General features: G+C 47.3%; 1 protein-coding gene across 1 annotated transcript in view; it reads left to right on the plus strand.

Annotated features, from left to right (window-relative positions):
* The window catches only part of LOC121707782 (potassium voltage-gated channel subfamily B member 1-like), a 37,035-nt gene extending 25,316 nt beyond the window's left edge, over positions 1–11,719 (plus strand). The window contains exon 3 of the mRNA XM_042090598.1: positions 7,618–11,719. Within this exon, the coding sequence (XP_041946532.1) occupies positions 7,618–9,534 (1,917 nt within the window). The 3' untranslated portion in view covers positions 9,535–11,719. The remainder of the gene's footprint in view (positions 1–7,617) is intronic.
* The last annotated feature ends 763 nt before the right edge of the window (positions 11,720–12,482 follow it).

The raw sequence follows: 12,482 nt of genomic DNA on the forward strand, positions 1-12,482 counted from the left end.
ATGTTGTGTGTGTGTGTGTGTGTGTGTGTGTGTGTGTGTGCGCGCGTGTGCGTGTGTGTGTGTGTCTGCGTGTGGGATAGGGGCACACCTGTGTGCGTGGGCACCATGCTTTGTCACTACCACCCGGGATGATAGTGTAATTAATGTCAGGCCCAGCCTGTGAAGGGGAGTGGGAGATTGATGGAGGAACTCGCCGCCGGGCTATCCATAATAATGGAGACAGGAAGACATGCATTACCACAGACAGGCCTGCCACGGAAGTCAACCCTATAACATTCCACACTTCACTGGCTCCCCTTCTCCACAGGGCAGGTTACAGTGGGAGGGCATTGCTAACACTAAAACTAGCCAGCCCTCTAACACTAAAACTAGCCAGCCCTCTGAAATCACAGGAGATAATGGCTAAGATTCCAAATGTGTGCTACATCAAAATTAAATCTAGGAAATGTCATGAAAATGGTAGACCTACGATGCAACAGAGAACATTGGTGTTTGTTCCTGTGCCGTTTTTGTCTGTAATAGCCTTTTTAAGAACCCTGGATGATGTGCCTGTGATCCTATATGACAAGCCTATTATATGCCTGTCAGGTTGATGAATTATTTCCCCTCTTGTGACTTTCTCCTGGCTGCCATTCTCTGTGCCTGCCGGTCTCACACTCTCCGCCCGTCTTCCCACCAACATTCCCTTCCTTGGAGCTCAAATTCTTTCCTTCTTTTGTTGAATTTCCTGCTTCCATACATCTATCTGATCCGGGGCTGTTGAGTTTGGAACAGCAAGCCTCCTAATGGCCACAAAGGGAAGGGGGACTGTTGACACAAGGGAGTGGAAAGGAGACGGAGAGAGCAGGGAGAGGGAGGAGGAAGAGGAGGAGGAGGAAGATGACGTGTCAACAGTACCCTGCAAACAGTGAACTTTTCCTACAGCCTGCCACCCTGGGGCCAGCTTGTTTACATCCCCCTTCCTTCTGCTCCAGTGCCTCACTCTCTCCCTCTCTCGCTCTCTCCCTCTCTCACTCTCTCCCTCTCTCACTCTCTCCCTCTCTCGCTCTCCTTCAGCATACCCACTGCAAAGGTGAGCCAGAGAGCCAGTCCTTCCCGCTCCCCACCATTCATCTGGGTGGCTAACAGCACACATCTGACCTGTCGCAGGGGAGCGCCAGGTCGTCAGTTATTCTCTTTGGAAACACATCAAAGAGTGATTACACAGATAGGCTTTCTCCAGTCAGATCAGTGGGCCTTCATGTGCAGTGCTCCACAACAACATAATGGGAGCCCACACGGGAGTGCAGAATTCCCTCCTCGGGACAGTGGTGGTGGTGGTGGAGGGTTGTCAGGGGTAAAGTGAAGGTGAACTGAAGGTAAGGGAGTTTACGATGCAATGGCCTAAGAGACTGCTGTCTCCAAGGGGAGCACTTCCTTCCTGTCTAAGGAGGCTTTATATAGAGCAGCAATCCTATTATAGTTATCCTCTGCTGTCCTCAGCTGCAGGTGACAGTCATGTTTATTGAGTGTAATTTCCCTCTCGTTTTCTTGCTCACAGTGCAGCTCCATCCACACCACCACCACCACCACCACCCATATCTCATATTTTTAGCGTCTCTCTCTCTCTCTCTCTCTCTCTCTTCCCGTCATCGTGATCCATCATTACTCCTTTGCCATCCTGCCACTCTCCTGTGCTGTAAATATCTGCGTGTGTCTGTCTGCTTCCCCATGCGAGATCAGAACAGCCTCCATGGTGCTCCTGTCTCTGGTGGAGCAGCAGTGCATCTGGCCCGTGTCCTCCCTCCTGATCCACATGGCAGCAGAGTCTGTGCAAGCACACGGGCCAGATCAGAGCCAGATCTGAAGCCCTGATCTGAACAGTGATCTACCATTCGACCAGGGAGCTTCAGATAAGGGGGAAACAGGCTGATTATTCTTCTCTACCTGAAACATGGTTCCATTCCAGCTCGCTCTCTCCCCAACCACACACACACACACACACAAAATGCAGGGCATGATGGAAAACAGATAAAGGTGCAAGCTGTCATCCTCTGGGAGGGGATGTTCTGCAGAAGGGAGTGTCTGAGCCCCGAGAGCTGCCTGTCCTCCAGCACCCCAGCCCACCCCTCCTCTGGTGCCCACAGATGGGGCTAACCTTGCGGAGAGAGAGAGAGAGATAGAGGGGGGGGGGGGGCGAAAGTGGGCCAGGGCTGCTGCTGCTGCTGGTGCTGGTGCTGCCAGTGCTGCTGCCCTGGGGCCCTTCATGCTTGGCTGAGCCGCCCCTCGCTCAGGCACCTCACACGGGAGAGAGCAGGCTAGCCTAGCGCTCCCACAAGGCATGAAATATTCAGTCGGCCTCAGAGGAGAAGATGGGAAGACAAGAGGATTCAAGGTTTGCTAATTGTTGGAGGACTTTGACTTGGAGGCAGGAGGGGGCTGGGTGTGTGTGAGTGTGTGGGCGGTGGTTTTAGCAAAGAAGAAGTGTGAAAAACCAGGGTGCAGTGCACGTGCCACTTAGCGCCTCACCCAAGTAGCAGCATAGTATACCAAGGATTTGGCTGTGATTTGGAGTTCCAGTGGATCAGTGGAAGAGGTGTTTCAGAGTCTTCCACTAACTGCTGCTATTTGTTCTGGGGTCAGAATGACCGTGTACCATCCACCTCTACTTGAATAACACCCCCCCCCCCCACACACACACACACACACTCGATCGTGGCACAGAACATCATATGTCCAAATGTACACAAACGCACAAACATGCACTTTGTGTTCACAAACGTTCAGCTTCCTGATTTCACGTGTAGAACACAGATGAACAGCGGAGGGGCTCAGGGGCAGTGTGTGTCCCCCCCCCCCCCCCCCCCATCTGTGTCCCGTGTGAGGTCACGTTCACGAAAATTGAGCAGGATACTCTATGTGGATATGCGTCGAGTGCTAGCTCGTCCTGTTAATTGCACATAACACCGTGGGTATGTTCTAATGGCGCGGGTGCTTGAGAGCAGAGTGTAACCTTTGGGAGATGTCGTTTTTTTCCACCGGCTGTGCGTTGAGTAGTTTCTGTCATTTTAGCAGTTGGCGGAGATTAGTCCTTTATGTGCGGGCGCACTGAGCTGTCACAGGCTTTGTTAGCGGGCGAGGCGAGGGTAGGGCAGGGCTGTCCCTGGAGGGGAGTCCATGTTGCATCTCTGTAATCTCTCCACTCACTGTGAATGGCACGCTGCCCAGAGTGGGATGAGGAAGCCAGTTAGTGAAGATGAGGCCGGGCAGCAGCTGAGGCTGAGGTGGCCGAGAGCCAGTCATGCCCCTGGGTCTGCTGCTGTCCAAGAGCACTGCTGGACTCATGAGTTACACACACCTGTGCTGCCCTGTACACGTGATAGTCGAGGTCTCATGCACATTTTACCACTGTCTTTCTGCCTCACTGTTTGCGTGCTATATTAGCACATATGCATAACCCCTCCCCCCATGCCACAGCCGAACTGTGGCCACACTTATACCTTTTATTAATATTAGGGCTGTCAAAATAACTGATTAATTTCGATTAATTAATTTGAGAAAAAATAACTGATTAAAAAAAAGTAACGCAGATTAATCGATTCTGTATGACCTTGACCCCAAGCCGTTCTAGTCAGTAACCATTAGACTGTAAAATGAAGAAGAGAGAAGAAAATGTGCTGCCTAGATCATTGATTGGAACATTTACTTTTAAAAAACGTCCTTTTGGTGTTGATAAAAATAAAGTGTTCTGCAATGTCTGCAGCAAGGAATTTGCATATCACCCATATATGCATATATACATATGCAGTTACACATCAATGCAAAAAAAATAGTGTTGACATTGAGGGGAGTGTTAATTTATTTTCATTGTGTCCATTAGATTTTATCTGTGGCCTGAAATGCCTTGTATGTGAAAAAAAAACTTCTTCCTGAAGCACTTTTGAATTCATTTCCTCAGAATATTAGGTCATATCATAGATTATTATGGCCATTATTTGAACAGTGAAAATAATAATACAAGAGTTATTGAACTTTAACGTCACTAATGCTGATTATTCAATGACTCATTTGAATTTAAATATTTAAAATACTTTCACAGCAAAAATTATATATGCGATTAATTTAGATAATTTTTTTTAATCGATTGACAGCCCTACTTAATATAGTTATATATATGGATATATAGATATATATTTACTTTATTCTTGCACTGTTGCACTTACTCATTTTCACCATCACCATGACACTCACTCACACAGAGCACCTTACCTTACCTTACTATGCACAGAGAATCACAGGCTCAGTCCCTGCCTCAGTCATTACAAGCGCCTCTTTATTGATTAATCACCCACTATGTGGATATTGTTTTTAGAATTGATTTAGATTAAGTGTTATTTAGTATAATTTGTATTTTAGTATATTCTTTATCTTCTACTGTCCTTATTGCTTAGTTGTGTTTTTTATATTACATACTTACTTACTTTTTTCTGCTGTTTCTGCTTAATTACTTTTTTCTGCTGTTAGTGAATGTGTGTGTGATGTCTGTATGCTACTGAGACCTTGAATTTCCCCTGGGGATCAATAAAGTATCTATCTATCTATATATCTATCTACATACAGTACACACACATTTAGAGACATATAGAGCTCTGAGACTGGCGTGCGTAGACACAAATCTACCGGCATACAGATCCACCACCGCACACACACACACATGCGCATATACACACACACATGCGCATATGCACACACACACACACATGCGCATATACACACACACACACACACACACATGTGCATATACACACCCACACATGCGGGCAGCACTGCTGCCACTGCCACTACTTTAGTCTTTTTTAAAGTCACAGTTTGTAGCAGAAGTTTGAGACCCATCTGTGTGTCAAGCTGAATTACTCATGATTTGATGAATGTGAAGCCTCTTCAAAGGCCACGCTGATTGTCAGCTCACGCCAAATGTTCTAATCAGAAACTGAGCATCCCAATCGCCGCTGACCCACTAACGGGGGGTAAACAAGCACGATGCACCAGGGCGTGACTGACACGCGCATCATTCAGCAGCAGGATGACACGCACATGAACAGCACTGCAGCCTTTCTTCTCATCCCACACAGCCTCTATTCATCCATGGAAATGAAAGTGAATATGAGTGATATACAGCTCTGGAAAAATGAAGAGACCATTTTTTTCCAGTAATTTTTTCCAGACCTGTATTACTATGCTGCATCAAGCACAGTCCAGTCCAGGTGTTTGAAAGGAAGACATTGGGGTGATGTGAATCATGTCAAGTTGCTTTTGTGGGATTTTTAACTCTCTTTTCACAGCTTGTGTGTATAGAAGTCTCCCACTTACATGTGAGTTTGTGCTTAATACTTCATGGAGTGAAGGAGTGAAGAGCCTTTCACATGAGAAACAGCACCCGCCAGTATTTAGTTAATTGTCAATGAGAAGCGGGCAAAGCAGCGATTTGAGTGTCGGTGCAGCTGGCGGGCGCAGTCCTGAGATTCTTGCCGCTTGCGTGCACGAATCAAGAACACACCCCCAAGATAAAAAATCAGTAAAAAATTTCAGTCTTTCAATGACAGGCAGGGTGGGAGGGGGCGGGACAGAAATTGGGGACTGCTTCCCATCTGAAAAGCCCTTGATCTGTAGTGAAGGACACAGAGCACTGTTGTGTGGACCAAGTTTAGGATGTCCTTTTAGTTAATCTGGTGATGAGAGAGCTTCTCTTAAGAGAGGGAACTCGGGGGTGAGAGGGTTTTATGTCAATTAACAACACATATTTAAGTACCCACATTCTAATTGGAAAGAGAAATTGCCTTTTTAAAGCTTTCTCTCAGAAATACATGAAATCAACGCTTTACAAATCATGAGGTGACTATGTGGCCTCCTCTTTAGAGATTTCTTTTGATGAGGTCAGTTGTCTCTCAGACCCCCTTTCCTGAAATATCCTCAGGTCAGTCACCTTTTTTGGGGCGGAGAGAAAGAAGTTTTAATTGACACGCCATCTCACCCCTGCCCTCCAGGTCACCTTTACACAGCGTGTGTGGGCGCGGGGGGGGCGGGGGGGGGGGGGTGGGAGCCTCTCGGTACCCCCAGCGCTCAAAGGCCACAGTGGGGTTCTCAGCCACCTGCCAGGATTAATGAGACATAATGAGGAGTGAGGGAACGGAATAATCCTGCAATTCAGCACCCTCATTCGCCACCCCGGTGACCTTGCTATGGATTGATGGTGAGAGGGACGAGATCCATATTCCTGCTCCATCAGCCAAAACATCCCTCTGCACCCCACTGGAGTCTCAGACCCTCTTGTGCTGCGCAGGCCTCCTAACCACAGTGGGCATTATTACAGAATGAGGAGGCTGTGCTTTGTTATGGAACTGCCGAGTGTTCTAGATGTAATCTTTGCCAGCGTGTTTGCAATTCTGTAAGAACGTGGGTTTTTCCTTTTTTCCCAAGATTTGCTCGTCCATTGTTGAATACAAATGGCAGCAGGGAAGAGGGAGTTTGGAGGAGGCTTCAGTTGGAGAAAGGAGGACAAGGTACCGCAGAGAGAGTGAGAAAAGGAGAGAGAGAAAAGAAAGACTGAGACGGGAGAAATAAAAAAACAGAAAAGAGGGTGAATGTGGGAGGGTGGCAACATGAGAGGAAACTAAAGCTTGCTAGAGAGAGAGAGAGAGAGAGATGGAGGTGGAGGAACAGAGGAGACAGAGTGAGAGAACAGACAGAGTGCTTCTGTAAACATGTGAGAAGGAAAGAGATTGTGGGGAGAAAGAGTGTGGCAGAGACTCGTGGGGGCATGTCGGACTGAGATATGGCTCGTGTCTGCGCCGAGGAGAAGCAGTCAGCTCTCACAGCCTCCTGCTGGCATGTCAATCACCAGTGACTGCTGTCAGTCCCGTCCACTCCCCCGTCCAGTGCTGCTCTGGCAGGCTCAGGCTCCGAGACCCAGAGACGGCACACTGAGCTACAAAACGGTTGCTGGGGAAACCGAAGAGAGTGAAATTGACTCATTGGGGGGCTTCACATCTCATTGCTTCATCAGAGATCAGAAACACTTCATTCATTGTAGTTCTCTCAAGCTCTGTGGAATATATAATGGCATCATTTTCAACAGTGAAGACTGCTTTAATAAGATAAATGATCACTGATGGATGTTAATTCATTAGAATTGATGTGGTCATCTTTTCTTTCACATTACCCTTTTCAGCACAAATCAGGATATATACGAGCATATTTTTTGTGTAAATGTCATACAGACATAATACAATTTATACACCAAATGCCACAGACAGGTTCTTTCATCCACACTGGGTCCTTACCAGTAAAGAGGAATTAGTGCAATAACTGGGTCATAAATGAGTAATACTGTACATGTTAAGCATCAGACACACAAAAGACTGTTATGATTAATTCCTGCCCACTTATTAATGTAATTTTACATCCCCACTGATGTACATCCCCGCAGAGAGATCCTCTGTCGTGTGGATTTGTGTCTAATGCCCTCTTTGTTCTTTAATCCACAAAACACCTTGGCAGTGAAAGCGACAACGAAAGGATCTTCACTTTAGTACTTTCAATGTCAAGCCGTGCTAATTGGCTGCTGTTGTTTTTTTGCAGGTTCTTGCCATCATCTCCATCCTGTTTATAGTGCTGTCCACCATCGCCTTGTCCCTGAACACCCTGCCAGAGCTCCAGGACCTGGACGAGTTTGGCCAGGCCACCGACAACCCTGAGCTGGCACATGTGGAGGCCGTGTGCATCGCCTGGTTCACCATGGAGTACCTGCTGCGCTTCCTCTCCTCGCCCAGCAAGTGGAAGTTCTTCAAGGGCCCGCTGAACGTGATTGACCTGCTGGCCATCCTGCCCTACTACGTCACCATCTTCCTGACCGAGTCCAACAAGAGCGTGCTGCAGTTCCAGAACGTGCGGCGCGTGGTGCAGATCTTCCGCATCATGCGCATCCTGCGCATCCTCAAGCTGGCGCGCCACTCCACGGGCCTGCAGTCGCTGGGCTTCACGTTGCGGCGCAGCTACAACGAGCTGGGCCTGCTCATCCTCTTCCTCGCCATGGGCATCATGATCTTCTCCAGCCTGGTGTTCTTCGCCGAGAAGGACGAGGAGGACACCAAGTTCAAGAGCATCCCGGCCTCGTTCTGGTGGGCCACCATCACCATGACAACTGTAGGCTACGGAGACATCTACCCAAAGACATTATTAGGAAAGATCGTTGGAGGTCTGTGTTGTATAGCGGGAGTGCTGGTGATTGCCTTGCCTATCCCCATCATCGTCAATAACTTCTCTGAATTCTACAAGGAGCAGAAGCGACAGGAGAAGGCCATCAAGCGTCGTGAGGCTCTGGAGAGGGCCAAGAGGAATGGCAGCATTGTGTCCATGAACATGAAAGAGAACTTCTCCCACAGCATGGAGCTCATGGATGTGGTGGTGGAGAAGACTGCAGAGGCCACAGGAGAGAAAGAGAAAGTCCACGACAACCATCTGTCGCATACACGGTGGAAGTCAGCCACCTCAGAGACCAGCTCCAATAAGTCCTTTGATGGAAAGGAACGAGGCTCCCCTGAAAAGACTCGCCAGGCCAGCCCACAGCACCTCAATGTGAAGAAGCTGGAGGAGATGTACAACAAGATGGCCAAGACCCAATCTCAGCCCAACCTGAATAGCAAAGAGAGACCACCCTTATCCAGAGCGGCGAAGCTGAAGGATGAGATTGAGCTGGGAACTATGCCAACCGAGCGAGTTCCCACCTGCGCCGAGGGCGTTACCGACATGCGGAGCATGTCCAGCATCGACAGCTTCATAAGCTGTGCCACCGACTTCCTGGAGAGCTCGCGGTTCTCCCACAGCCCCACCAACAACCTGCCTGGGAGGATAAGCGCCAACCCCGGACTTGAGACCACCTTGGAGCACCATGCGGAGACCACGGCAAGCCCAGCTGCCACGGCCAAGCAGCATGGCACCAAGTCAGGGAGCAGCCGACACGGCCTGTTCTCAGACAGCCCTCGAGGCATCCGCTTGCTCAATCCACTCAAGTCACGCTCACTCAAGGTCAACTTCCACAGCGTGGACAGCGGCCCATCGTCCACGCCGACTCCGGGGGTTGCCGCCCTCTCAGATAGCTCGGCCATGTCTGACCGCTCCCTCCTTAGCCCAGAGGTGTCTGTGTACACCACTGCCAGTAGCAAGACCCCTCCAAAGACCCCCGAGGTCCTGGCGCCCAGCGTCTTCACATTCCATGACGCGTCCATCAGCAAGTACATCGACGCCGACACTGACGATGACGAGCATCTGCACGACGGGCCCGACCCCAGCCCCTCCGAACGTCTCCTTGGCAACAAAAGCCCCAAGTTCAGCAGCAATAGCAGCCACCAGCGTGCATCCAATCACCTGGAGATGTCCCAGCGGGCACTGGCCCAGAAGAGTGGGTTCCCTCTGGAGGGCCGCTCGGGGGGTGGACAAGAGAACCACGTGACTCAGAGGGAAAAAGCCCGCTCCAACACCTACAACGAGGCTAGCTAAAGCAGGGGAGAGCTGCTGCTACTGCCGCCCACCGAGACAAAACTGGAACAAGAGGGTCAGACATGATTTAAAAAGGGAATCTGTGGGAAAATATATAAGCTAAATGCAATGACGTTGGAGCAAAATAATACATTTGGAAAGGTTTGTGGTTGTCATGGCAATTCTACAAAATGTTGCGAAATACAGAGGTTTGATCAGTTTGTCCTTTGCAGTACTTTTGCATTAAATACCACAATATTTGGGTATATCCTGAACCAAGATTGTGTAGAAAAGGGTATTTTGGGTCATATGTTATTGTATGTGACACATGGTAGGTTTAGATATTACTGAATCAACTTTGTGTTAGGAGAAATTTGCTGTTTACTTCCTAGTGTTTTCTTCCTCAGAACTGGCCTTAGTTATATGCACCTAAACTACACTGTGTGTCTGTTTGTCTGGGTGAGTGCATGTGTGTGTATTAGTAATATAAAGTCCCCTATACACATACACAATGTACTGTATGAGTGTCCTCTTTGTTATTATGAGTGTCCTCTTTTTCAAAAACAAAACTAATTATTACTAATTATTATTAATTATTAATAATGTTTCTTTTGCCTGATGAACATTCCTCTGAGAATACATGTAACATGACATTTTTGTTCAGGAAGGTGAATTCAGAGACTTTCTGGTGGACACACAGCCACTGTGACTCCCTGTCTGTGTCTTTTGTCCAGATCATTTCCAGTCCGAGCACAAAGGCGCACCTCAATGTGATTTTTTATAACCTGCATTGTTTGTTTGTTCTATGTGTTTGTAAATTAATTTGTTTATTTGTTTGCTTTAGATTGTCCAGTTCTGTGCATCATATCATTCTTGTTAACCCCCCTTCAAACCTGTGAGATACTGAGACTACCGTTGACGAGGCACTGGCCTCAACAATCTCTTCAGTGTTTCCTATTGGCTGTGTTGAAGGGATTTACTCCTGGTGGGTTGGCATACTTCACAACACATCACCGTCAGCACTGAGACAAGCACAGCTGGCTGGAACTTGAAGCAGAGAGCAAAGCACTGAAACTACCATTCAACTGAAACACTCTGGGCTGATTTGGACAGTTCCATATTTGTATAAAGAAATGATCGATGATAATATTGTAATAGGATAAAGTTAGTTACTGTAGAACTGGGGGGACACCACACTCTGTTGTGAGTGGCAAATGAAAGAATCAGATTGTATATTTTTTAAATATTTTCTAAAGAATGGAAATTAGTCAAATAAATTATGATCTCGTAGTTTTGAATTTCAATACATATTTATTTTATTCTGAAGGGATTGTATTTACTAGAGAATTTGGCAAGGTGACCACTTTGTATTGTTTGCTACTGTCTCCTGGTCTGTGTAAATGTTGTGGACTTCTTCATCTACTACCCTTATCTCTCAAATAATGTAAGGAGCCAAAGAGTTGTTGTTTTTTTTCACAGATCCACCCCCAACATTTTGATCAGCATAAATTGTCAGATTGTCCTAAATGTATTATTTCTTAGACTCTCACTGGGCAAGATTTGAGTAATATTGAAATATTTCAGGGAACTCTTTTGGATACAACAGTCAACCATCTATAATAAACCATTTAGAGCACTATTAACTGCCACGGAAAGCTAACTCCAATGAAATGTTGTGTACACAGCTAAACAAAAAGACGCTGACAGGGCATTAAAGTAGTGCAGGCAGTTCCGTAAGCACAGCACAAAAGCACTCTGTAGCACTGGCAAGCATCATCTGCCTCAATCTCAGGCCTGCAAAGATTTGCAGTCTGGATGGATACACGTCCACCACTGCAGACTGAGTGAGCATGGAGGAGAGCTCCTTTAATGCACTCAGGAGCCACGGGGTGGCTGGGTGCTCTCCATTCACAGGTAGAGAGAAGGGGAGTCAGGGACAGACAGAGCTAGCCTGTCTGTCAGGGAGGACACAATCCCACGGCACTCCTTCAAATGACCGTTACACACCTTGAGTATGCAGCAGAGCAACACCTCTGCACATCCAGTGCCATTGCCATGTGCTGTAGCCTACATTTCCAGACACAGAGGAACAGCTCCCGTGCCCCATGTTCTCTACTCTCTCTCTCACACACACACACAAACACACACACAGAAGCACACACACTCACATATAAACATACACACGCACGCACACACACACGCACGCACACACTCACACACAGAAGCACACACACTCACATATAAACACACACGCACGCACACACACTCACATATAAACACACACACGCACGCACACATACACACACGCACGCACACACGCACACACACACACTGCCAATGACTAGACCGACCTTGAGTGTCTCGTTCCTCTGAGATACGTCTGCAGACACATCATGCCCTACCTGTTGTGCTACATGACTGATTTAGGTCAATGCCATTTCAGCCCAGTGATATTGTACCTTCATGCACTTTATCCACTTAACTCTTTTTTCTTTGTCTTATTTTTCCTTTAGAGAACTTGTTTTGCAAAGAATCTATTTACGTGCATCATCACCCAACATCCAAAAAGTACAAACTTGCTAAATTGAGGTTGCGATTTATGTGATTCCCATTGTTTCAATTTCTATCCGTTGCTGTCAACATTCTACATTAAAAGCGGTCGATATATGTGTGCCTTTGCCTGTAAATGAGTCGTCTCCCTCTGGCTGTCTTTATTTTGAAAGATCTGACACTGTAGCTGCTGCTCTTAGCAGAGTGAACTTGAAAGAAGACTGAACAAATTTACCAGAAAATAAACAGACAACTGAATGAAAGATTTTGTGAGACTATTATGGAAATGCTTGAGAATTCACACACATACACACGCACGCACCCACACACACACACACAAATACACACAGGTAAAGAAGCTCTCCAGTGTAAGATAATATGGTTTCCATGGTGATGACAGGTTGATTCTGGCAGACTAA

The sequence above is a fragment of the Alosa sapidissima genome, chromosome 4 (genome assembly GCF_018492685.1).
Source record: "Alosa sapidissima isolate fAloSap1 chromosome 4, fAloSap1.pri, whole genome shotgun sequence".
NCBI lineage: Eukaryota > Metazoa > Chordata > Actinopteri > Clupeiformes > Clupeidae > Alosa > Alosa sapidissima.